Source organism: Somniosus microcephalus, chromosome 1 (assembly GCF_052327205.1).
Source record: "Somniosus microcephalus isolate GS21.2 chromosome 1, FLI_Smic_1.0, whole genome shotgun sequence".
Lineage (NCBI taxonomy): Eukaryota > Metazoa > Chordata > Chondrichthyes > Squaliformes > Somniosidae > Somniosus > Somniosus microcephalus.
Genome location: NC_140987.1, coordinates 276,504,027 through 276,531,476, shown reverse-complemented (window position 1 = coordinate 276,531,476; position 27,450 = coordinate 276,504,027). Strand labels below are relative to the sequence as shown.

General features: G+C 49.3%; 2 protein-coding genes across 2 annotated transcripts; both read left to right on the top strand.

Moving 5' to 3' along the window:
- The first annotated feature begins 11,972 nt into the window (after positions 1-11,972).
- LOC147124808 (uncharacterized) lies at positions 11,973-12,845 on the top strand. Its single transcript, XM_085985301.1, has one exon. The coding sequence runs from the start codon at positions 11,973-11,975 to the stop codon at positions 12,843-12,845; it is 873 nt and encodes a 290-aa protein (XP_085841427.1).
- A 616-nt stretch (positions 12,846-13,461) lies between these two features.
- On the top strand, positions 13,462-14,412 carry LOC147124807 (uncharacterized). The gene has a single exon (XM_085993439.1). The coding sequence runs from the start codon at positions 13,537-13,539 to the stop codon at positions 14,371-14,373; it is 837 nt and encodes a 278-aa protein (XP_085849565.1). The 5' UTR covers positions 13,462-13,536; the 3' UTR covers positions 14,374-14,412.
- The last annotated feature ends 13,038 nt before the right edge of the window (positions 14,413-27,450 follow it).

The following is a 27,450-nucleotide window of genomic DNA, read 5'->3' as shown; positions in this document are numbered from 1 at the left end:
AATGTGTACCATTTACAGCCCTCTTCCTGGGGATGTGCTAATGCTACTAAAATGTGCGTATGGGTCCTCATGGTCGACCCTAAGGGATGGATTTGCTGTTCCCCCAGGAGAAAATGGAGATTGGCGACAAGATGATGTACAACTGGACCAGGGAAATGAGTCTTTTGCTCACTGGTTAGAACGTAGAGGTAAAGAGGCTATAATGAGAGGAGCCAAGAAGCATAGTGACATAGAAGAAGTTACTCGATGTCTGCAAAGAAAGGAGGAGACAATTCCTGATTTTGTAGCTCGATTTAAAAGCAAGTGGGAGGAACATGCGGGAGTTCCGTTAGCAGACAATGGACCTTTGGCAGTACAAACACTGCTAAACTGCATGTTACCCTTTCAAGCTCAAGCCTTTAAAATGATTAATCTAAATTGGCAGACTCAGCCCTGGGCGGACGTAGTTACTGCTCTGGTAAATATGGATAGGGAAGGACTCTTTACTCAGTCGAAAGAGCAAAAGCCAAAAACAGCGGGACAATATTTCCAACAGAATAGAAGAGGATTTGCAGGAAGAGGAGGTTATGGTAGGGGCAGAGGAAGGGGAAGAGGACAATGGCAAATGAGAGATAGATCACAGGATGAATGTAGGAACTGTGGGAAAAGAGGACATTGGGCTAGAGATTGCCGATGCCCCCCAAGGCCACAGCAGGGATACGCCCAACAAGGAGGGTATCCAGCTCCAGGGGCAGAAGGAACTTCCTTTTCTTTCAGTAACCCTAATCCATCCACATAGGGGTGCCACGGAGAAGCGGTGGTACAGGCGGCTGTGATCAGATTGTCCAAATCCATGAGAGAACAGCCTATGGCTACAGTTAAAATAGGAAATAGCCATTTGGACCTTCTGGTCGATACCGGTGCAACAATGTCTTCTGTACCCCCCTCCGTGGGTATACCCGCCAGTCAATTTAACGTTGTAAGCGTGGGAGTAGCCGGTATCCCTATGTTAGAACCCCTCTCCAAACCTACCGAAATTCAAGTGCACGGGCAATCCGTCACAGACACCCTCATAATTTCTCAGACCGCCCCTCTCCCTTGTTGGGAAGACAGGCTTTATGTAAATTGGGAGCAGTTATATACTGCACTCGAGACGGCATGTTCATGGAACTGCCTCAAATACAAACTCATCAGCTAATGAATTTAATGATAGAGGAAAAGCAAGTAGAAGGAGCCCCCATTTTGTACTGCTGGCAGCTGAATAGCAATCCTTATGGCCAATTGGTAAAAAATGTATACCAAGCCTTGCAGGAATTGGAAGATCCTCAGGGGCAGTATTTACAATATCTAATTGAAACCAGTAGAGAAAAGAAATGGACCCATTGTACGGCATGGTACACGCATAAAGAAACACCCAATTATCAAGAATTGGTTTGCTCATACCTAAACCAGCCAGAATTGCTGCAGATTTCACCTTATTTATTCTTTGGAGATAAAGGCCTGGGAATGTTGGTTAACCTTACACACGAACAAAGAGAAAGATTTAGGATGCATCACACATCCGAACCCCACCTGACTATAGCAGTCAGAGCCCCGGCTAAGGCGAAGGAAGTGGGGGAGATGATAAAAAGAATACAACACCACAAGCCAGTCTATTCCATCATGTTGCCAATTCAAGCTGGAAAGGTGGAGATAGAATTCTTTAATGAAACAGAAGGAAAAATTCGCTGGTTAAGAAAAGAATGGGATACTATTTTTGAAAGACAGCAGCCCCCTAAGGAAAATCCGCAATTGTTACCAAGGGCATTGACTAAAGTACCTTCTGAATTATGGGCAAAGCACAAGAATCATGTGGGAAAGGTGCATTCGGCACCTGAACATAGGGTCCAGCTACAGAAGAATGCTGTTTTGCCCTGTCTAAAGCAGTACCGCCTGGCCCCAGAGGCCGAGGAAGGAATAGCAGCGGTAATACATTCTTTACTGCAGCAAGGGGTTTTAGTCAAAACACAGAGCCCCTGCAATACTCCTATTTTGCCCATCCCAAAAGTAGGAAGACCAAATGACTGGCGTTTTGTGCAAGATCTCCGGGCGATCAATAAAATAGTCATTCCCATTGCTCCCTTGGTGCCAGATACCAACATCATCCTCTCCTCTATACCAGCTGATGCAACTACCTTTTCGGTTATCGATTTGTGTTCTGCTTTCTTATCCATACCACTGCATAAGGACAGTCAATATCTGTTTGCCTTTACTTATAAAAATCAGCAATATACCTGGACCAGGTTGCCCCAGGTGTATACTGAAAGTCCTGCGGTGTATGCGGCAGCGGTTAAAAATGACTTGGAGGAATGTCAGTTATCGGATCAGTCCACCTTAATCCAGTACGCAGATGACCTTTTGGTTGCCTCCCGAACGGGGCCAGACTGCCAAGAAGATACTATAAAATTGCTCCAGCATCTGGCTAGCAGGGGACACAGGGTGTCCTCCGAGAAGTTGCAGTTTTGCCAAACATCCGTCCAGTATTTGGGTTTTCAGTTGGAGTATGGACAGCGAAGATTGGGACTGGAAAGAATAAGAACAGTGGATAAAGTGCTGATCCCGTGAACAAAGAAGGACATTTTGTCATTTCTGGGAATGGTGGGTTATTGTAGACAATGGATATATGACTACAGAGAAATGGATGCGGTTTTACGATCAGCTACGCTGCAGACAGAGCCCCCCATAGTCGAATGGACGCCAGAATGAGATAAGGCATTCAGTGATCTTAAAAAAGCTATAGTCAGTGCTCCCGCGTTAGGACTACCTAAGTATAATAAGCCTTTTCAGTTATACGTCAATGAAAGAGAAAGCTTTGTAACAGGAGTACTGGCACAAGAACATGGGGGAGGAAAAAGGCCTGTAGCATATTACTCTCTAGCCTTACCAGCCGTAGTGAGAGGCATGCCAGCCTGCTTATGAGCCGTTGCTGCAACCGCCACAATAGTGGAAAAATCCATCCCTATTGTGCTTGATCAGCCTTGTGTGGTAATTGTTCCCCACGCAGTGCTGCTATTATTAAATTCGGCAGCTACTCAGCACTTTACGGCGGCAAGAAGGACTGGGTATGAGATAATCCTCTTGTCACACTCTAATTATACCTACCAGCGATCACCAGCTGTCAACCCGGCGACCTTTGTGCCAATACCAACAGAATATCCAGGTGAACCAGAACACGACTGCTTGTTAACTGTTGAAGCCACCACTACACCCAGGCCAGATTTGCTAAGTGATCCTATTGATAATCCTGACTTGATCCTCTTCACGGATGGTTCTTCGCATCGACCTAGTGATGATCAACTATTAGCAGGTTATGCAGTGGTGACTCTTCATGAATTATTGGAAGCTTATGCGTTGCCACCTGGCACATCTGCACAAGCAGCTGAACTATATGTGTAGTGTATGTACCCGTCTACCTTTAAGGGAACTATTGAATGTAACCGTTCACCTTTAAGAGAACTACTTTAGGTGTGGCACTATTTGTTTGGCTTCTGTATACTGTAATACCGATAGTGACCACACCAGTATATAAGTGTTGTGGCAGGATTGCTGGGGCAGATTCGCCCGGACCTTCGAATAGTAAAGACCTGTTTGTTTGTTACTTCTGAAGTCTGTGTATTTATTAACTGCACAACCCACAGACTTTACAGTGGCGACGAGTCCGATCGTACCCTGCGGCAAGACTACCAAAGCAACGAAGAGCGTCGAAGAGAGGCAACCGCCCTCGGCGTGCTGCTGAAAGAAAACACGAGGCTGCAGCAGGAGGAAGGAGGAAGACTTTAGCAACAAAAGCTTCCATCTGCAACAGGCACTGACTACCCTTCTACCACGGTGCGGAGTGAGCCGATCAGCTGGAAACAAGGCGGCCGCGGAGACTGTGAGTAGGGGAAGGTGTAGAGAATATCCGGAGGATAAGGGCTGTGCACTCGACCACGGTCGAGGGGGGAACGGAGCCGGTCAGAAAGTCGGGTCCAACGGCGTCGTGAGACAGTCGGACCTCGATCGGCGGGAAAACCGGGCAGCGACCGCAGCCACGAAGCACTGAGACTGTGAGTAGGCGCGGGAAGAGAAACCCAGCCGCAGCCGGGGAGGGAAACACCGGTCTGCGAGAGGGCTGGGAGGTGAACAGGAACCGTGCGGGTGGGAGAGAGAGACAGAGCCGAGCAAGGGGAGAGAGACTGCGCGAGAGCCAGTCCAGCGGCTGAGCTGTCCTCCACCAATGGGGTACCCAGAGCCGATAGAACCGAACGTGCGGGAGAGGGAGAGACAGAGCCGAGCAAGGGGAGAGAGACTGTGCGAGAGCCAGTCCAGCGGCTGAACTGTTCTCCACCAACGGGGTACCCAGGGCCGGTAGCACCGAACGTGCGGGAGAGAGAGCGACAGAGCCGGGTACGGAGAGAGAGACTGCGCGAGAGCCAGTCCAGCGGCTGAACTGTCCTCCGTTAACGGGGTGTACCCAGCGCCGGTAGAGCTGTGCGGGCGGGAGGAAAAGACAGAGCCGAGTAAGGGGAGCTGTGCGGAAGCCAGCCAGCGGCTGAACCTGTCTGCTGTGGGGGAAGCGTACCCCTTCCACCGGGAAGAAACGCGGGAAGCCGCCATTAGGTGGAGAAGACGCCAGAAGCAGGAAACCGCCATTGAAGTGGGCGGGGCGAGAAAGGAAGAGCGGGAAACCGCCATTTTCGCGGGAAAACCGCCATCTTAACTGACATACCACCATTGAAGTGGGCGGGGAGAGAAGGAAAGAGCGGGAAACCGCCAATTTCGCGGGAAAACCGCCACCTTAAAAATAAACAAATAAATAAGAATACTTAAAGAAATACTGGTGCTGCTCCCAAGGGAAGAAAGATGCCTAAGCGAGGGAATATTAACGACTTTAATTCTGAAATAGAAGACTGGGCCACGTACGTGGAACGCATAGAGATCTATTGCGAAGCCAACAAAATAGAGGAAGACGACAAGGCGATAACATTGCTAAACTCGATGGGGGCAAAAACATACGGGCTCTTGAAGCATCTAATAGCACCAAATAAACCAGCGGATCAGACCTTCGAAGAGATTGTGGCTGTGCTGAAGGACCACTTGAACCCCACACCGTTGATGCTGGCTGAACGATTCAAATTCTACGCAAGAACGCAGAGGAAAGACGAAAGCAATGCGGAATACTTGGTCGAACTGCGTAGGCTAGCGAAATACTGCCAGTTCGGAGGGAATCTGACAGAAGCGCTGCGGGACAAGTTCGTATGCGGATTGTCCAAAGAAGGGACGCAGAAGCGACTACTGGAAGAAAACGACCTCACACTGGACAGGGCTGTCCTTATAGCTGCATCGCACGAAGCCGCAGCGAAAGCAACGGCGGAAATGCAACTAAAGGCGGCGGCACTCGGGGTGGACCAAATTACTTCAAGCACAACAAAATGCTACCGTTGTGGGAAGACAACGCATGACCAGAATCAATGCTGGTTTAAGAACCAAGAGTGTAGGAAATGTGGCAAACTGGGTCACATCGCGAAGGTATGCCGGTCCGGGAAAAAGACCAACAATCAAAGGAAGCCACCACAAGAAAAGTACAACAAGGTACACAAGGTGGCTGAGAAGAGTTCAGACGAACAGAATTCAGACTCAGACCCAAACAACCAGGAGCTGGGTAGTCTGAGAATCCACAATGTGGGTAAAGAAATGGATCTACAGACCATCTGGGTCATACTAAAAATAGCTGGAGTCCAAGTAAGTATGGAGCTGGACACTGGATCAGCTCTATCAGTCATCAACCGAAGGGTCTACCACCGGCTATTCTCTCACATACCTTTAAGAAATACCAAGTTCGTATTACAGACATACACGGGGCATAACGTATACCCCGTGGGGAAAATAAGAGTCAAGGTGAGAGATAGGGGTAAAGAACACCCAAGAATGAACTTGTACGTATTACCTGAGGGAGGACCACCACTTCTAGGACGGGAGTGGATTAAGAAAATAGACATGGAATGGCATTACCTAAAAGCCGTAATGAGGGAGGACTCGGTGCAAGCTATTAGCTCAGATTCTGAAATGGATGATGATAAGACCAAGTCGAATATGGAAGACAAGGCTAAAAGGGACTTGCCGACGATGGGGAAGAAAACGAAGACATGCAGAAGGACTTATGGTACCAGGAAGAATAAAGCTGCAGAGCAGAACTCCAGGTTGACAGAGAATTCTGAGCCTGTTCAAGCAAAGGATTCATCCACGACGGAAGAACATCGAGCTTGGACGCAAACTTATGTCAAAGTACGACAACAATTAGAACAGTTGAGTGACCGTCTCGTACAAGAGATGAAAAATATGGAAAAGTTCTGGGACACCGAATGGGAGAACCTGGAAAGACAACAGAGACAGCTAGCTCAAGCAGAGAGCGACCATAGAGCCATCGTGGTCAAATACCAATCACATTCCCCTGATGCTGTTCAGGAACTAGAATATTTACAGAACGAACCAAAGGAAGAGGAATCTTCAGGAAGCCAGGATTTTATTCCAGTTCTTCTCTACGACTCCTTACAAGCAGAGTGTGAGAAGTTGAAAGAACAGTATGAACAGGCCCAGGCTACAATTCTGGAGGGGGTTAACTCGGCAGCCTCCGAAAAGCTAGTTTCAGTAGAAGCATATGAACAACTAAAGGTTGAACATGAGCAAGAAGTCCAAAGGCTGCAGGAAATTCTTGATGAGCTCAAGGCCAAGACAGACTCATCGGTAGAAGTTCCATCCATAGATGAGAAATTAGAGGTGAAAAACATGGCAGAGCATGAACGACAGGATGTCCAAGAACTCATAAAAACATTGAAGGACACCCAAGACAAATATGAGGCGGCAATGACCGAGGTTCAACAACTTGAAGAACAGATTCAACTGGGAATCCTTTCAGTGGAAGAAAAGGAAACTGTAAGAAACTCAGAGACTGTAAGAATGGTCCCTGAACATGAACTAGAGAGCATCAGGGCACAACTTTTCCGAGCGCTGAAAGCCAAAGTTCAAGAGGAACGTAAGGTGGAAGTATTGGAGAAAGAGGTGGATGAAATGGAGAAGACTCTGATCCACCGTGTTCCCAGGGAAGAGTTAACAGTCAGCCAACTCCTTCATATGCTGAAGGACAAGACTCTGCAAGGGGAACAATCTGAACACGAGCTTCAATCTTCAGGGGGAACGAGTTCGGAGCCCTCAAAAGTCACGGAGATAGCTGAGGTGGCAACACAAATTTTACAAGGATGCCAAAAGTACGTTGAATCACGTCAAGGTGAACAGAAGAATGTGGAAACCGTTACTTCAGTAGAAGGTTTAAATAGCCTGATAACGCAATTCCCGATGGAAGGGAAGGTATTGAACTCACAAATGAGGTCCGTCGTGAAGGAATGGCAGATAACCCAGGAAGAGCGGGATGATTATGAATGCATGAAGAAGTCTTTTCAAGAAAGATGTCTAGGGAAGGAACCACCGTCAGCTAACGTCCAGACGGGTGAGGAGGAAGAAGAAGGCTCTCTCGCTGGCCTAACTCAGGACGAACCCGAATATTACCATGACCTATTGAGTGACACTGAATATTACGAGGATGTGGTCTGCCCAGCTTGTGATGAAAACTCCCAAAGTGCTGAAATCCGGATGAAGCACTTAAGGTCTAAGGAACATAGAGAGTTGGTGGCGCTACAGCTGGCAGCCGAGAAAGGAGCTCCGAGAGTTTCAAAAAGGCAGAAAAGAAAAAGAAGAAGCAGAAGATAATAACTGTCTAAAATATTAGCACTTCTACCATCCCAGGCGGGACATTACGAAAGGAGCTAAATTAGTTGAAAAACTGGAAAATGTCAAGACAGCCAGTTGGTTGTAAAAGTCCGCACTGCTGGTTCAACAGGACGAAAGTTCAAGTTGTTACGTCAAGAAAAAGGCTATGGAGGAGTCACGCTAGCCAGGTGAACCGGCTACACCAAAGAAATGTTGTTCGGAACGAGTCAAGATCAGAGACTGAATCTATGAACTGTTTCCGCAGAGACTGAACCTGTGAACTGTTTCCACCGAGATTATATCTGTAAATTGTTTTATATGACATTGACTCCACTGAGATTATATCTGTAATTTGTTTTATAGTAAGTTGAAGATATGTATGTTTAACGGGGACTCTGTAAGTAATAAGCTAAAAAGGGAGGATTGTAGTGTATGTACCCGTCTACCTTTAAGGGAACTATTGAATGTAACTGTTCACCTTTAAAAGAACTACTTTAGGTGTGGCACTATTTGTTTGGCTTCTGTATACTGTAATACCGATAGTGACCACACCAGTATATAAGTGTTGTGGCAGGATCGCTGGGGCAGATTCGCCCGGACCTTCGAATAGTAAAGACCTGTTTGTTTGTTACTTCTGAAGTCTGTGTATTTATTAACTGCACAACCCACAGACTTTACAATATGCATTAACCAGAGCCTGTATTTTGGCTAAAGATCAAAGCGTCAATATCTATACTGACTCCCATTATGCATTTGGGGTAGTGCATGATTTTGGACAATTATGGAAAAACAGAGGTTTTATTACATCCTCAGGAAAATCTATTAAGCATGTGCAAATGGTGTTAAATTTGTTGGAGGCTATTCAGTTGCCAAGTAAAATTGCAGTACTAAAATGTGAGGCCCACACCGTGGCAGGTGATGAAGTCTCGTGTGGAAATAGGTTTGCTGATAGTGCGGCTAAAGAGGTCGCACTGAGGCAGGCCCCACAGCTTCAAGCCGCCAAAAATACCGTTAGTAACTTTCCTCCAGAACTTCCTAGTAGCATTGATGCTGATCTACTATGACAGGACCAAAGTCAGGCAACAGTCCAAGAAAAATGTACTTGGAGTAAGGCAGGTTGCTATCAAGATCATGATATATGGATGCATCCTGATGGCCGAGTGGTTTGCCCACGAAGCTTGTTTTTGCCCCTGTCTCGCCTGGCACATGGACAGGCTCACATGGGCAAAGGAGGGATGGCACATGCATTGTCCCAACAATGGTATGCACCAGGAATAACGGTAACAATTGAAAAAGTTGCCAGAACGTGTTTAGTATGTCAGCAGAACAATAGAGGGAAATCGCCCGCAAATTTTGATCACCTACCCCAACCAGAGCTGCCCTTTGAGAATCTACAGATAGATTTTGTACATATGCCCGCAGTAAAAGGATTTAAGTACATACTGGCAATAGTAGATATGTTCTCCAGATGGGTAGAGGCATACCCCACTAGGAGGGATGATGCCAGAACAGTAGTAAGCATTCTGCTAAAAGAAATAATACCTAGATTTGGAATACCTATGGGAATAAACAGTGACAGGGGAACTCATTTCACCAGCAAACTGATAAAAAACTTAACTGAAGCCCTTGGATTTCAATGGAAATTGCACATACCTTACCAGCCACAATCCTCAGGAATAGTGGAAAGAGTGAATGGGGAAATCAAGGCCGCCCTAACCAAAGTATGCCAGCAAAATGGGTTGCAATGGTTGGATGCCGTGCCAGTAGTAATGTATGCCCTGAGAAATCAGAAAAATAGAAACACAGGTCTGACACCACATGAGATCTTGATGGGCCGGCCTATGACAACAGGCACACGCCCACCCATGACTCCAGAGAAGGTGGCATTAATTTGGAATGATGAAAAATCATTAAAATATGCTAAGGCCATGTGTGAAACAGCAGGAAGAATACACGAGAAAGTGAGACAGGCCCAGACGCGCCCCACAGAAGGAAACATGCACCCCTTTAAACCCAGAGATCAAGTTTATGTGAAAACGCTAAATAAAGAATATTTTTCTCCTAGGTGGAAAGGACCATATTTGGTGCTGCTTACAACTCGAACAGCTCTCAAATTGAAAGAAAAACCTGATTGGGTACACGCTACAAGGTGCAAGTTGCATCATCCGGAGGAAACACCGGAGGTGGAGTATAAACATACTGCACCAGACACCACTTCAGAAACGGGAAAAGATCGTTGCCCACCATAATTTGGCACTCCATTGAAGGACTGATTACTTTCGGATTGCTATATCTATATATATAAAGCGGCTCTTCTGTCTGTCTGTCTGTCCGTGTTCTATACGTTTGAAAGTTATAGAGCGTACCGACGCGCGCGTTGCCTCAAAAGAAAGCTTGCAATTCCGGACCAGTCATAGGCTTATTTACGTTTCGGCCAGACAAAAATCACGCCCACGGTATCCGAAAAACGTTCAGTGTTCCGCTCATTAGCATCTCATTAGCGACCGTGTGACGTCGAGGTCGACCAATCGGACGGCGGGTTCCTGGCGCGTGCCATCCTACAGTTGAGTGTCGAGTGACTTGACGATTGACCAATCCTACGCTTCGGTGACCTGACCGGTCGACCAATCGGTGCGTGTGTGGGCGGGCCTTATCCTTCTGAACCGAGGTGAGTGGCTGCCATCTTGATTTTTCACGATTTTTTCCCCCACACTTTCTGTGTGTTAGGGAACTAAGGTAAATATTTGAATTATGTGTTAGGGAATTAATTAACAATTTATTTCAGTTTTATATTGTGTTTAGCAACCGCCCCCTCCTCCTCACCCTCGCGCAGGGGGGACTCGGTGCTGGTCTCCAGGCCCGCTGCAGGCAGGCCTGAAGCTTCAAAAATTTCTCTCTCTCTCTCTCTTCCCTCTCTCTCTCTCCTTCTCCTCTTCCCTCTCTCTCCTTCTCCTCTTCCCTCTCTCTCCTTCTCCTCTTCCCTCTCTCTCCTTCTCCTCTTCCCTCTCTGTCTCTCTCTACTTCCCCCTCTCAGGTTTGACGGTGTCGGGGCCCGAAGTGAGCTGCTCTAACGGCCGCCAGCCCGCGGGGTTTCCCTGCCTACTCCTCGCTCTAATGGCTGCCAGCCCGCGGGGTTTCCCTGCCTACTCCCTGCGGGCCACCTCGCGCCGCTGGCACTGACCGCGCATGCGCCGCCCGCCCGCTAGAGCCCGCTCTGGCTTTTTTTAAACGGCAACCACGCATGCGCACGGCCCGCCACCCCGTGACGCCAGCATGCATCAGTTTAAAAAAAATGAAGAGGCCGCCAGTTGCGCAGCCGCCTTGACGCCGGCACGCATGCGCACAGCACACAGCCTCGGGAAATCGCGGGGGGGGGGAGCCTCGGGAAATCGCGGGGGGGGGAGAACCTCGGGAAATCGCGGTGGGGGGGAGAGCCTCGGGAAATCGCGGGGGGGAGAGCCTCGGGAAATCGCGGGGGGGAGAGCCTCGGGAAATCGCGGGGGGGGAGAGCCTCGGGAAATCGCGGGGGGAGAGCCTCGGGAAATCGCGGGGGGGCGGGGGAGAGCCTCGGGAAATCACGGCGGGGGGAGAGCCTCGGAAAATCGCCGGCGGGGGGGGAAAGCCTCGGGAAATCGCGGGGGGGGGGAGAGCCTCGGGAAATCGCGGGGGGGGAGAGCTTCTCTGTTCCCCCCCCCAGTCTCTCTCTGTTCCCCCCTCCCCCCAGTCTCTCTCTGTTCCCCCCCCAGTCTCTCTCTGTTCCCCCCCAGTCTCTCTCTGTTCCCCCCCCAGTCTCTCTCTGTTCCCCCCCAGTCTCTCTCTGTCCCCCCCGTCTCTCTCTGTTCCCCCCTCCCCCCAGTCTCTCTCTGTTCCCCCCTCCCCCCAGTCTCTCTCTGTTCCCCCCCATTCTCTCTCTGTTCCCCCCCCAGTCTCTCTCTGTTCCCCCCCAGTCTCTCTCTGTTCCCCCCCCCGTCTCTCTCTGTTCCCCCCCCAGTCTCTCTCTGTTTCCCCCCCCCAGTCTCTCTCTGTTCCCCCCCCAGTCTCTCTCTGCCGCCCCCCCACCCCCCCAGTCGCTCTCTCTCTCTCTTCCAACAACAACATGCCCTCGAAAAAGCCTCGGCAACGCCGGGCTCACCCCAGCTAGTATGTTTATATTTAATGCTGTATAACAATAATTAGGAAAATTTAAAGATTTCTAGGATAAATCAGGAAATATGTTAAACCAGATGATAATAATCGGCCTATGTGTAATAAGGACAGCCGCCTGGACCATCCTGCCTACTGAAAAAACAGAATGGGCAGGCCTGTTAGGATGGAAGGCGAGAGACAGTAACCAATCGCAGGGAACTTACACTTGTAACAATGGCACCATTTGTGTAATTGCTAATTGGACGATTAATTACGAAGCCTGTGGGATGTTCGAAATGAAATCTGGGATGGATAAAATAGTATTTAGCCAAGGATCTAATATAACTCTAAGTATAAAATGGGAAAAAGGAGTGAACATAAGTTGTAGGATAGAGAATGACACTGACATACTAAACAATTATACTAAATTATGGAAATGGTATAAAAATGACACAAGAACCGGAGACATGGAACAACCGATATATTTGAAAGACGGTCAGGCATACGGATGCATGAATGCAACTCTTATAGAAGGAAGACCTCACTGGTATGGGGAAACATTCTTTGCAAAGAAAACGAAACAGATAGAAAGTCCTATGGACCATTTGCAAAGATTGCATTCTACCTGTACCCCGGTCTTGATCTCCCCATATACTCTAAATTTGACAGTACAGGTACAATATGAGGATAAAAAAGATACTGGATGTAATATTACTACTATACAAGTCAAATTGAATAAGAGAGTTAGGATCGGGAGAAGGAGAAGGGAATTAGCAACGGTCTTGGGAGGAGTAGGAACTGGTATGGGAGCCCTTAATGCAATAGATATTGAAACATTGCAGAATAAAATACAGCAAGTAGGAGGGCTGACAGGAGATGCTATAAAATTAAGAAATGCTTGGGACAATGGACTGACAGCAGCGATGTTAACACAGTGGATATCAGATACAATGGCCTAGAAATTGAGTTTGCCTCCGCCAGGGCTGTAGCGCCCGAAATTTAGCGCCAGCGTTAATTGCCGTTGCGCCCGCCAAATATTCAGCTGCGCCGCGCCCAGACGGCTGCGGGCGCTAATGGAGGTTGTCAGCGCCTCGCAATGGGCGCTGAATGCAGGATTGCGGTGCTAATCCCCCGCTGCGGCACCCGATGCGGTGCGGCAGGCTGGGGTACTGCAGGCCTCCTCCTTCTGTTAAGGAGGAGCTGCCTGCAGCCGACCGCTGGCCGGTGGAATCGCACGAAAAATGAGCCCGGCACCTCGGAGAAGTGCCGGGCTCGAGGCCCACACACATTTGTGCCGCGGGGGGGTGGTGGAGGAGTCCGGGGAGGGAGGTGCGGGCAGGCGGCCACCGGGAAAGCGGCTGGCCGCCGCGCCACCTTAATGCGCCGGCGCTAAGTCCAGCAAGAAACTTTTGAAAAATCGTTGGTTGCGGCTGCCACGGGCAAGGCGGCCGCAACTGAATTTCGGCGTCCGACCGCGTTACCACGGCAACCGGGACGCTGCGCACACCGATGACGTCATCGGTGCCGGCGCAGCGCTACCGGCTAACGCCGATGGTAGGGCCCAAATCAATTTCCGAAGCGGCTATAATTCCGGCGCAAGGCCCTCTAGCGCCTCTAATTGGGCGCTAACCCCACTCAATTTCTAGGCCAATGAGTTGGAAGCAAGTAAATAAGGTAGAAAAGGAACAAGAGAATGTTGCAAAGGGACAAGAGAAAGTCAATAATCATACTCAATGTATGTTTAAAGAAATTACCAAGCAGTCACTGAGGGCTGAGCTAGAGCGAATCGCTATGTCAGGACATGCTCCTAGTTGGATGAGAATTTTCAGATTTGAAGGAAATAATCTAGAAGTAAAACCTGATCGAAGATATACTAAATGTGACCTTAAGGGATGTAATTTTACAATGAAAGTGGTAAATGTGACAAAAGCCAAAACCTGGTGTCAGTTCTTGGTATTGCCCCAACTGTTTGGAGAAAACTTTTGGTATCCCGAATTTCATGGTAAATGGATAGATCAGGGGAATAAGACCCACGATGCCTTGGATTGCCAAGATTGGCTGTTTGGAAAAGTATGCCCATTGCATACCCCTATATATGAACCTTGCTCATTACAACATAGTAGAGGTACATGCATTTGGAATTTGAAACCTTGTAATGATACTACCTTGCATGAGATAGGCCAGAACTATCTGTGTATTAGCAGTGCCTGGCCTATATATGTAGACGGGATTTTGAAAAGACCCCCTTTAAACACTTGCATAAAAGATGTTTATACTGTGTTTGACCCACATACCAACAAGACATATCAGTTGGGAAAATGGGCTACGGTAATGCAAAGAAGAACTGTATTGGGGATAGAAAATGCCCCCCCTACAGTTAATTTGGCTAATCTGATGAAATTTTTGAAAAAGAATGAAAAGATAGCAGAAGCCTTAACGGAAAAGAGGAAGAGATCTGCACCATTTAAAAGGAGTGATGGATTATGATGAGCAAGGTTTGATTCAAATAGCTACGCAAATAACAGATTTGACGGTACACCACTGGTGGGATGTGTTTAAAGGATGGTCACCTAAAGCATCCGCAGTGTTGGAATTGTTTTTTCACCCGATGGTTATAATTTGTGTAGTGACAGGAGTTTTATTTATATTAATTTGTATAATGTGGATAAGAGTGAGATATCTGTTAGAGCAAACAGTAGAATCAGTAGCATCTGTAAAAAGAGCTACGGAAGTACTAGAGAGAAAGGAAAGAAAAAGAGCAAACCAGGATGACTATGATGAAGAAGATTGTCTAAAAATGCGTCCTTTCCCAAAGGGATATTATCCTCCCTATGAAAACGAACTGAATACAATGCCGTAAAGCAGTGTTGATCAGTAAAGATCAACAAGGAGGGAATTGTGGGAGAAAACGTATTAAACATTAAGGCATGTTGGGATACTTGACCACTTTACTAATTGAACAAAGGACACTAAACTAGTTAAAACTAAAAGAACTGCTGACTTCCATAATAAAGTCAAGCTGACCTTTTGGCTTAGGACATCTGGTGATAAAATGTGAACATGTTAATCTGTTTCTTGAGAACAATGGAACCTATGAAACCATATGTTGAAATGTAATGTAAGCTAATCACATGAAGTTGTTTACCTTGCTGTATAACTATGAGCGCTGTACAATAGTAATTTAGAGTGCTGGTGAGCAGTAGGGACTGCTGCAGACTCTCCATGATATCATGTAATAAATTCCTAAAGCGAACCTCGAAGTCTCCGTCTGATAGTTACTTTCCTCGACACCATGCATCATATCGCAGCGCACACAGGTAGACGGGCTGCGCCGACTCTAGTCACTTGGGCACAGCGGTCGGGGTTTCGGGAGCGACAAGACCAGTGGTGACGGCTATTTTCCCCTGCAAAATCATCAGAGACCGCATTGTCTCTATGATTGATTCAATCACAACGGGATCCATAACTGCACCAACTCCTTGTGCTGGGGCAGGGCTGGTGCTGGGGCGGCGGTCTGGGCTTGGGCTGGGGCTGCGGGAAATCTCCCTTTATTATCCTTCCATGGATTTCTACATTCCTTGCGCCAATGTCCATCCTTCCCAAACCCGTAGCAATTGAGCTTGCCTTGGACAGGGCGATACCCCTCCTGACGCCACTCCTTCTTGCTTGGGGTTGCGCGTTTTGCCTCATGCTCCTTTCCCTTCTGGGGAGGTGTTTCCTGACCTCTACAATTCTTGTACGCAACATTGAGCTGATGGAGCACCGTCTCCTCCGTGACACCGGGACCTTGGGGATCAAACCAAGATCTGGCTAGAGCCCGTATCTCTGGCAAGCTGTTGGTGACCAAGCAACGGAGCCAATGAACCCGCTGTTCATTGCTCATTGCAGCCCATTCAGGCATACCCGGACAGCTGCATCGATACACTGGCCACAGCCTTTCTGCGAAAACCCGTGGGGGTTCTCCAGATAGCTGCACGGTCCCTTCCACATGGTCGAACGGACTACCGTCGTCCACTCCCATCACTTCTAAAACTTCCTCCCTGAGATCCGCATACCCTTTCCGTCCCCTCTTGCTATCCTCTGAGAGGCACTGAAGGATTGTGCAATCCAGGGAGAAAAGCAACAGTTTCACCTGTTCCTGATCATCACAGTCATTAATGGCTGCTGTTTCCTCTATCTCCCTGAAATGAATCGAGTGATCTCCCTTTACGGTGAGTCGTGCGAGGTGGCTCACCATGGACCTTAATTGCGGGGCAGCGTAGGGCACCACGAGCTGGTTCTGGTGGGGTCCGATACCGCCATCGGCAGCGTTGGGACCGAACCTCTGGTGCCGAGCGGGACACATTGGTGCCGGTCCCGGCTTTGCTACAAATGGTTCTTCCTCACACTCCACCTCGGCTACCTCCTCTTTCACTGCCCCCTCCTTTTCCGGCCAAGTCTCACTATAGCTCGACGGTGCTGAGGGCTCGGTGGCTGGTACCACAATTACCTCAGCTGGAATCGGCTGTTTTGATTCCTTTAAAAAGTCCGTGTGACTAGCTTTCGGGCTGACGAGACACACCATGTCTTTTGCCTTTACCAGGGCCGTTCTTAGGTCCTCTATGGTCTTTTGGCAGGGGCCATGGTCTGTGCTCTCGAACCCGTGCTCGAGGGCTAGCTTGAAAGCTGCCTTAACCTCCACTACTCTCTCCTCCTGCGCTCTTAGCTGTTGTGCGAGGCGAGCATTTCTCTCCCGTATTCTCGTTTCATTAATCTTTGCCTCAGTAACCTGGCACTCCAGGTACTCTATCCTAGCCTGATGTTGACTAGCTACCACTTGGCATTCCTGATTCAGCGCGTGAAGTGCTGTGATGAGTTTTTCCCCACCCATGGCCTTTTCCTCTATCTCTGCTGCCTGGGTTGTGATCTTGGCTGCCTGTGCTGCAACAACCCAGTCCAAGATCTGGACCTGCTTCTTGTAACACATCAGCCACACTGCCTTCTCCACTGACTTCTTATGCTCTTTGCTCTCTGTCCACCTGATGGCTGCGTCCACTGGACGCCCATCTAGTAAGAGATCGGAAATCCACTGCTTAGTGAGATTTACCTTGCCAAAGACATAATCTGCTATCCTCTCATCCATTGCATTTCGACCATTCAAGCTTGGATCTACTACATTGCAATCCTGCTGCCAGAGTCCTGCCGCTGTCGCCATTTTCTGTAAGGGGTTTTAGATCGCAGAGGTTTCTCTCTCTAGAGGCCTCTCTCTCTTGGGTGGTTCGACCCACTCGCCCATTAGATTCTATACTCTGGACTTTGGGGCAGGAACTACAATGTAGAGAAAACTCTTGTAGACCAAGTTTGATGAAACAAAATGAAATTTTATTGCATAAGGAAAAATAAATCAAATGCAAGCAGATAAGAGAGTACATGGGAGGGAAAAACACAAACAAATCATAACGACACAGTACTAACTAAGGCAAATACAGTCATCCTATACTCTACAAAAATCATCATGAAATAAGGAAACACACAGAATATTGAGGGACAACTGTTGTGTATGTAATAGGTATGTTACTTTAAACCTATGGCCAGGGCAGCACTACTTTGTAGGGCATAGTGATACCATAGTACCACTCCTGGCCATAGGGGTATAAATAGTACTGTGGGTACTGATCTCCCCTCAGTTTTCCCGCCTGTTGGTATTAAGTAAAGACCTACGTTGAATCTTCCAAGCTGCCTCGTCATTATTGCATTAAGTATAGACACATACTTTATACTGGCGACGAGTAAGGTTCGAACTCACCAGTACATGGTGCAACAAAGGAACAGTAGCAGTACGGAGAGAGAAGGAGAGAGGCTTCTTACCAGCCAGCCTGCAGAGTCCAGCGTCGGCCGAAGGAGGCCGCCCAGCACTCCGGGTTCGGGAGGAGCGGCAGCAACGGAGCGAGAGAGAGAGGTTTCCAGCGGAGGCTGCGGCAGCTGAGAGAAGAGGCTGAACGGGCGCTCCAGCCACGGGGCAAAAGTCCACCCAGGGCCAGGTAAACTGAAATCCTTCCCGGGGAACGGGAGCTGCAAGGGCCAGAACGGGCAGGCGATCTGGGGAACAAACGGAGCCACAAGGACTAGCGGGCCACGAGAGGGGAAGGTCGTTGTTAATAGCGGCGGTGGCAATAACGGGAGCTGCAAGGGCCAAAAATAGCGACGCTGGAGGGAGGTCGTTGACAGCAGAGGGAGAAAAGGCGGGAAAAACGCCATCTAGTGGAGAAAGCGGGAAAAGTTTTTTTTTCTCTTCAAAAGTTTAAAATGACTAAAGAAGGTTGTTTGTCAGCATTTGTTGAGGACACAGAAGAGTGGGATGCCTATATCGAAAGGCATGAACTTTATTGCATAGTAAACAAGGTGGAAGATGACCAAAAGCTATCAACCTTATTAAATTTTATGGGGGCAAAAACATACGGTCTGCTGAGGAATCTTCTTACTCCAGAAAAGCCAGCAGACAAAACGTATGCCCAAATTGTTGATATGTTAAGTTAACATTTAAACCCTAAGCCACCATTTATAGCGGAAAGGTACCGCTTCTACAGATGCGACCAAAGGAATGATGAGTTGCAGGCAGCCTATTTAGCTGAGCTCAGAAGGTTGTCCAAACATTGCCAGTTTGGAGCCATATTGGCGGACGCGATCAGAGACAGATTTGTCTGTGGCATGTTAAATGAGAATACACGTAAACGGTTGCTAGCCAAGAAACAGCTCAGCCTAGATCAGGCGATTGAAATAGCATCGGCGCACGAAGCAGCAGCACAGGGTGCTGCTCAAATACGACAAACCACAACCGGCTATGACACCCATGAGGTGACATTTCACAAAGGTAAATGCTACCGTTGTGGCAAAACCACCCATGACCAAAGTTGTTGGTTTTGTGATAAAATATGCCGGCAGTGTGGGAAAAAGGGGCATATAGCGAAAGTTTGTCGGTCTGGTACGAAACCCAATCGTGGGGGCAATCCGAGCAGTACCAAGGCAAGGACAAAAATACATAAGATGTCTGACAGTAGCTCAGACGAGTCACAGGAAGGCACAAAAGCAAAGCCTAAAGGTCTGGGATGTCTCAAGTTATATGGTGTAGACAAAACGGAGGACCACAGCACAATGTGGGTTAAAATGAAGGTAGCAGGCGTTGAAGTTAATATGGAGCTGGACACGGGTTCAGCCCTATCAGTAATTAATGAACAAGATTATAGCAGGCTGTTCAAACGCATTCCCTTAAAGGATACGGAAATTAAATTAAAAACATATATGGGACAAAAAGTTTACCCGAAGGGAAAAATGCAAGTAACAGTTAAATACTGATACGCTATCAATTACTCATAAAAGACGGAGAGTTAGGAGAGTAACTAAAGGCTTTTATTAGCAAAGAACAGAGCATGTCTCTCGTGGTTGACTGGGTTCCAAGAAGGCAGGGGGCTGCCGAGTGGTCACCTTTATACCTGGGCCTGTGGGTGGAGCCAGGGGCGGAGCCAGCAGAGACATGCTGAGGCATGCATAGGTACAACAGTGTGCAACAACAACAACAACAATAACAGTGGTTTACCACATTCACCCCTTGTTTAAAATTGAGTCCGGCGGGGTGAAGTGTACGAAAGGTTCGTGTAAGTAAGTCTATCAGGTGGCCTTGTATGCCGTCCTGATCGTCGTGGTGGCGGCGGTGATGGTGCAGCATCCAACCTTGAATCAGGCGTCTCATTGAGTGGTTGGGTGGTCAATGACGGGTCCTGAGGCTGCGGCATGCCGTCTAGCGGGGTTGGGTTGTGGGTAGTGGTGGATGGCAATGGTAGTGTTTCAGGGACACCCGAAGGTGCGAGATCTCGTGTGGAGGCTGTGTCCTCCCGCCCGTCCGGGTATGCTACGCAAGCGTACTGGGGGTAGGCGTGGGTAGTGGTGGGTGGCGAAGGAGGTGTTTCGGGGGCACCCGAAGGTGCGAGGTCTCGTATGGAGACTGTGTCCTCCCGCCCGTCCGGGTACACCACGTAAGCATACTGAGGGTTGGCATGGAGGAGGCTCACCCTCTCGACCAGGGGGTCTGTCTTATGGGACCTCACGTGCTTCCGCAGTAGGACGGGTCCTGGAGAAGTCAGCCATGTCGGTAACGAGATCCCCGATGTGGACTTCCTGGGGAAGGAGAACATTCTCTCATGAGGGGTGGCATTGGTGGCTGTACAGAGCAGTGACCGAATGGAATGGAGCGCCGCAGGGAGGACCTCCTGCCAGCGAGAGGCCGGAAGGCCCTTAGATTTCAAGTTTAAAAGGACTGCCTTCCAGACCGTCGCATTCTCCCTTTCCACCTGGCCATTCCCCCGGGGGTTGTAGCTGGTGGTCCTGCTTGTAGCAATACTTCTCGCGAGCAGGTACTGACGAAGTTCGTCGCTCATAAAGGATGAGCCCCTGTCGCTATGAATATAGCTAGGGAAACCAAACAAGGCGAAGAGGTCATTCAGACATTTAATGACCGTGGTACTGGTCATGTCTGAGCAAGGGATGGCAAACGGGAAACGGGAGTACTCGTCAATTATGTTGAGGAAGTACACATTGCGGTCAGAGAAGGGGAGGGGCCCTTTAAAATCGACGCTCAGCCGTTCAAAGGGGCGCGTGGCTTTGATCAGGCTTGCTCTGTCTGGCCTATAAAAATGCAGTTTGCACTCGGCACAGATTTGGCAGTTCCTGGTCATGGTCCTGACCTCCTCGATGGAGTAGGGCAGGTTACGAGATTTGATGAAGTGAAAAAACCTGGTGACCCCCGGGTGGCAGAGGTCATTGTGGAGGGTCTTCAGTCTATCAACCTGCGCGTTGGTGCATGTACCACGTGATAGGGCATCTGGGGGCTCATTGAGTTTCCCGGGCCGGTACAAGATATCGTAATTGTAGGTGGAGAGTTCGATTCTCCACCTCAAGATCTTGTCATTCTTGATTTTGCCCCTCTGCTTATTATTAAACATAAAAGCTATTGAACGCTGGTCAGTGAGCAGGGTAACTCGTTTTCCGGCCAGGTAATGCCTCCAATGTCGCACAGCTTCCACAATGGCCTGGGCCTCCTTTTCGACAGAGGAGTGTCGAATCTCGGGGCCCTGGAGGGTCCTTGAGAAAAAGGCCACGGGTCTCCCCGCCTGGTTAAGGGTTGCAGCTAGGGCAAAGTCGGATGCGTCGCTCTCCACTTGGAAAGTGATGGACTCATCCACTGCGTGCATCGTGGCCCTCGCAATATCTCTTTTTATGAGAGTGAAGGCTGCACAGGCCCCTGCTGCCAGGGGGAAGGAGGTGGACTTGATGAGGGGTCTGGCTTTGTCCACATAGTTGGGCACCCACTGAGCATAGTACGAGAAAAACCCTAGCTATCTCTTCAGTGCTTTTTGGCAGTGGAGGAGGGGGAGCTCCATAAGGGGGCGCATCCTGTCGGGGTCGGGGCCGATGACTCCGTTATCCACTACACAGCCAAGAATGGCAAGGCGCTTGGTACGAAACATACATTTGTCCTTGTTGTATGTTAGGTTCAGCTGCTGGGCCGTACGGAGGAATTTCTCTAGGTTAACATCATGGTCCTGCTGGTCGCGGCCGCAGATGGTGACGTTGTCTAGATAGGGGAAAGTGGCCTGGAGCGCGTTCTGGTCAACCATCCGGTCCATCTCCCGTTGGAAGACTGAAACCCCATTGGTGACGCCGAAGGGAACTCTGAGGAAGTGGTAGAGACGACCGTCAGCTTCAAAAGCTGTGTACTGGCGGTCCTCAGCCCTGATGGGGAGCTGGTGGTATGCCGACTTTAGATCAATCGTCGAGAACACCCGGTATTGTGCTATCTGATTGACCATGTCAGATATGCGGGGGAGTGGGTATGCATCTAGCTGGGTGTAGCGATTGATCGTCTGGCTGTAGTCAATAACTAGGCGCTGTTTTTCGCCAGTCTTTACTACCACCACTTGTGCTCGCCATGGGCTGGTGCTACTTTCAATAATCCCTTCCTTCTGGAGTCTCGCTACCTCGGATTTAATGAAGCTCCTATCCCCGGCACTGTAACGCCTGCTTTTGGTAGCGATGGGCTTACAGTCGCGGGTGAGGTTAGCGAACAAGGAGGGGGGGCGAACTTTAAGGGTGGAGAGGCTGCAAATGGTGCGCGGCAGGTGATTTAAAAGCTGCTGGCTGCAGACTGTGAGTGGGGGGAGGGGTCCGTCATACGCTAATGTGACACTCTTAAGGTGGCACTGAAAATCCAACCCCAGTAGAATGGCAGCGCAGAGATGGGGCAGGACCAGGAGTTTAAAATTTTTGTATCCTGTGCCCCTTACTGAAAGGGTCACTACACAGTAGCCACCGACGTCCACTGACTGGGCTTTGGAAGCCAAAGAGATCCGATGGCGCGTCGGCAGGACCGGGAGAGAGTAACTGCGCACCGTGTCGGGGTGGATAAAGCTCTCCGTGCTCCCGCTGTCAAAAAGGCAGGTAGTGGTGCGGCCATTTACCGTAATGTCCATCATGGACCTGGACAGTTGATGAGGGAGAGATTGGTCCAGCGTCACGGAGGCCAGCGTATGGTCAAGCGAGTCGATGTGGTCATCAGATGAGGCGGTGGTTGAGTCCGGGTCCCCCGTGGTTGAAGTTGGAGACGTCCAAGATGGCGGACAAAATGGCAGCGCCCATGATCCCGATCCCCACGCGGCTGGGGGAGCCCAAGATGGCGGACAAGATGGCTGCCCCCACGGTTCACATGCAGCGCTGCTGACGTTAGCGGTTTTACCTTTGCAGGCGCTGACACAGTGTCCTTTCTTCCCACAGCTGGAGCAGGTAGCGTTTCTCGCCGGGCAGCGTGCTCTGGGGTGTTTTGCCTGGCCACAAAAATAACATTTCTCTGCCTTGGACAACACAGCAGCAGTTGAAGGTGGCGGTCCCATGACCCAAGGTTGTGGCGTCCACGTTGCGGAGCGGTTAGGGGAGAAGGCGTCCATATTCCTGTGGGCCGCGTCGAGCGAGAACGCGAGGGACACTGCCTTTCTCAGGTCCATTTCTCCCTTTTCCAACAGTCTCTGCCGGGAGTAGTCGGATCTTAGACCCGCAACAAAAGCATCTCGGATCAGTCCCTCCGTGTGTGCTGCGGCTGATACTTCTTTGCAATCGCAGCCTCGGCCGAGTATCCGTAGTGCCCGTAGGAAGGCCTCCACCGATTCCCCGGGCTGCTGTCTGCGGGATCTTAAGAGGTGCCTGGCATAGACCGTATTTACCGGGCGTGCGTATTGCCCTTTTAGCAGATCGATAGCCGCCGCGTAGGTCGTCGCGTCCTGGATTATTGTATAAACTTGGTGGCTCACCTTTGAGGCCAGGATTTCCAACTTGTTGTCGTCCAGGGTCACAGTTGAGGCTTGCAGGTAGGCCTCGAAGCAACGCAGCCAATGCGCGAATTTGGTAGCCGAACCCGCTTCTTGGGGGTCTAGGTCCAGGCATGTTGGTCTGAGGGATCGCAGCAGCTCCTGCTGCTCAGCGTTTGGTGCAGCAGCCTGCTGCTCAGCGTTTGTTGTCGACATTTTGTTTTTGCTAATAAAATTGATACGCTATCAATTACTCATAAAAGACGGAGAGTTAGGAGAGTAACTAAAGGCTTTTATTAGCAAAGAACAGAGCATGTCTCTCGTGGTTGACTGGGTTCCAAGAAGGCAGGGGGCTGCCGAGTGGTCACCTTTATACCTGGGCCTGTGGGTGGAGCCAGGGGCGGAGCCAGCAGAGACATGCTGAGGCATGCATAGGTACAACAGTGTGCAACAACAACAACAACAATAACAGTGGTTTACCACAAATACAACGGCAGAAAAGTGCCAGGACTTTATTTATACGTCCTACCAAATGGTGGACCACCACTTTTGGGTAGGGAATGGATAAGAAAAATCCATTTCGACTGGAAGTCGATACACGAGTTAAAAGTAGAGACCACCACGGATGATACAACCATTACAAGCAGGCTGTCGAAACTATTGGCAAAAACGCCAGAGGTGTTCCAACAAGGGCTGGGGACCTTAAAGGACATTAGAGCAAAAATAACTATTGCTCAAGACGCAAACCCCAAGTTTTGTAAGGCCAGACCGGTGCCTTATGCTATTCGGCCAGCGGTGGAAGCAGAACTGGATGCATTATAGAGTGCAGGTGTCCTTACAAAGATTGAGTGGAGCGAGTGGGCCATGCCCATCGTCCCAGCTATAAAGAAATCTGCAAATAACACACCGGGGGAACCAAAGAAGGTTCGCATTTGCGGGGATTTTAAGATAACTATTAACCCAGTCCTGCACACGGTACAGTATCCGCTGCCGCGGATAGAGGACATATTCGCATCGTTAGCTGGGGGTAGACACTTTACGAAGTTTGACCTTTGTCAAGCTTATTTACAGATGGAGGTGGAGCAGGACTCGAAAAAGCTCCTAACGATTAACACACACAAGGGATTGTACCAGTACAATCGCCTGGTATTTGGTGTGGCGTCCGCCCCGGCAATATGGCAGAGGACCATGGAACAGGTCCTACAGGGCATTCCAGGAACGCAATGCTACCTGGATGACATCCTGGTGACAGGACAAATGGATAACGACCACCTCACTAACCTGGAGCGAGTACTTCTGCGGTTACAACAATACGGACTCAGGGCGAACAAGCAGAAATGTGAGTTTTTCCAGGAACGTATCTCACACTGTGGTCACATTATAGATAAGGAAGGCCTGCATAAGTCCCCGGAAAAGATCGAGGCAGTAGTGAAGGCCCCACCCCCTGAGAATGTATCTCAGTTACGATCATACTTAGGCCTTATAAACTATTACCATAAGTTCCTCCCGAACTTATCGTCCATTTTACATCCACTAAATTCATTGCTGCAAAAGGGAGTCTCCTGGAATTGGGACGAAGCGTGTGAGGCTGCTTTTAAAAAGGGTAAACAACTCATTACATCAAAGGAAGTGCTCGCACACTTTGACCCAAAAATGCCAATGAGGTTGGCATGTGACGCCTCCCTGTACGGTATAGGGGCAGTGTTGTCACACAAATTTCCCAACGGGACGGAGAGGCCAATAGCATTTGCCTCAAGGTCGTTAACTACAGCCGAAAGAAACTATGCGCAAATCGACAGGGAGGCCCTCAGTCTGGTGTGGGGTTTAAAAAAATTCCACCACTACCTGCATGGGCAACGTTTCACACTACTGACGGATCATCAACCGTTGGTGTCGATATTTAATCCAACAAAAGGGGTGCCCCTGATGACGACCCAAAGGCTACAGAGATGGTCACTGTTCTTAGGAGCACACCAGTACCTTATCGAATATAAGGGTACCAAACAGCATGGCAATGCGGATGGCCTGTCGCGGCTACCCTTGCCTGCCGAGATCGAAGAGGTAGTACAGGACCCAGTGGAAATATATCATACGGCTGTTATGGAACACTTGCCCATCACCAGCTAATGTATCGAGCGGGAAACACGGAACGACCCGACATTGGCAAGGGTTTACGAATTAACCGTGAAAGGCTGGCCGGCGCAGGGTGACACATCATAGAGTCATAGAGTTATACAGCACTGATAGAGGCCCTTCGGCCCATCGTGTCCGCGCCGGCCTCAAGCCCTGTCTAATCTAATCCCATATTCCAGCATTTGGTCCGTAGCCTTGTATGCTATGGCATTTCAAGTGCTCATCCAAATGCTTCTTGAATGTTGTGAGGGTTCCAGCCTCCACAACCCTTTCAGGCAGTGAGTTCCAGACTCCAACCACCCTCTGGGTGAAAAAGTTCTTTCTCAAATCCCCTCTAAACCTCCCGCCCTTTACCTTGAATCTATGCCCCCTAGTTATTAACCCTTCTACTAAGGGAAAAAGCTCCTTAGTATCCATCCTATCTATGCCCCTCATAATTTTGTGCACCTCAATCATGTCCCCCCTCAGCCTCCTCTGCTCCAAGGAAAACAAACCCAATCTGCCCAGTCTCTCTTCATAGCTGAAGCACTCCAGCCCTGGTAACATCCTGGTGAATCTCCTCTGCACCCTCTCCAAAGCTATCACATCCTTCCTGTAGTGTGGCGACCAGAACTGCACACAGCATTCCAGCTGTGGCCTAACCAGTGTTTTATACAGCTCCATCATAACCTCCTTGCTCTTATATTCTATGCCTCGGCTAATGAAGGCAAGTATCCCATATGCCTTTTTTACCACCTTATCCACCTGTTTCGCCGCCTTCAGGGATCTGTGTACTTGCACACCCAGATCCCTCTGGCCCTCCGTCTTGCCTAGGGTCTTACCATTCATTGTGTATTCCCTTGCCTTGTTAGCCCCCCCAAAGTGCATCACCTCGCACTTTTCCGGGTTAAATTCCATTTGCCACTGTTCCGCCCATCTGACCAACCCATCTATATCGTCCTGCAGGCTGAGACTACCCTCCTCGCTATTTACCACCCTACCAATTTTTGTATCATCCACGAACTTACTGATCATACCTTTTACATTCATATCCAAGTCATTAATGTAGACCACAAACAGCAAGGGACCCAGCACCGATCCCTGTGGTACCCCACTGGCCACAGGCTTCCAGTCACAAAAACAACCTTCGACCATCACCCTCTGCCTTCTGCCACTAAGCCAGTTTTGTATCCAATGTGCCAAGGCACCCTGGATTCCATGGGCTCTTACCTTCTTGACCAGTCTCCTGTGCGGGACTTTATCGAAGGCCTTACTGAAATCCATGTATACCACATCCACTGCGTTACCCTCAGCCACACATCATTGCCGACGTTTTTGGCAAGGAAGGACCAGTTGTCCGTCTGCCGGCGCACATTGATGTGCGGAGCCAGGGTGGTGGTCCCTCAAAAATTACAACATAAAGTGTTGCAGGACTTACACGAAGGTCATCTGGGGGGTGTCAAAATGAAAAGCCTCGCCAGAGCCTACGTCTGGTGGCCCGGCATTGACAGGGACATTGAGGAAGTAGCAAAAGCGTGCCAAGGGTGCCAGATGGTACAGAACGTACCACCACAAGCCCCACTACATCCGTGGGAGTGGCCCTCAACGCCATGGCAAAGGATCCACGTGGACTTCGCTGGCCCCTTCATGGATGCGATGTTCCTTATTGTAGTGGATGCCCATTCAAAATGGCCGGAGGTCATAAAGATGTCATCAACGACAGCCGAAAAGACGGTCGCAGTCTTAAGGACCATTTTTGCCCGAAACGGGGTGCCCGAGCAAGTCTGTTCGGACAATGGGCCACAATTTGTGGCAGCAGAATTTCAAGCATTCCTAAAAAGGAATGGAGTGCGACATTATACGTCCGCACCATATCATCCGGCTACAAATGGGCTGGCAGAGCGATTTATACAGACTTTTAAAAAGGCCATCAAAGCGATGGGGGAGGAAAGGTTGCCACTACAACACAAGGTGGACAACTTCCTATTCGCGTACCGTAATGCTGCACATACGGTGACCAACCAGGTCCCCGCCGTCATGTTCTTTAATAGAAGGTTAAGGTCTCACCTTGAATTGCTCAGACCAAACATTCGGAGAGATGTGGAAAACCGAGTATTTCGTA

Bases quoted from the DNA above. Each gene is read 5' to 3' on its own strand.
- LOC147124808 (XM_085985301.1), top strand. From the start codon at position 11,973: ATGTTAAACCAGATGATAATAATCGGCCTATGTGTAATAAGGACAGCC.
- LOC147124807 (XM_085993439.1), top strand. From the start codon at position 13,537: ATGAGTTGGAAGCAAGTAAATAAGGTAGAAAAGGAACAAGAGAATGTT.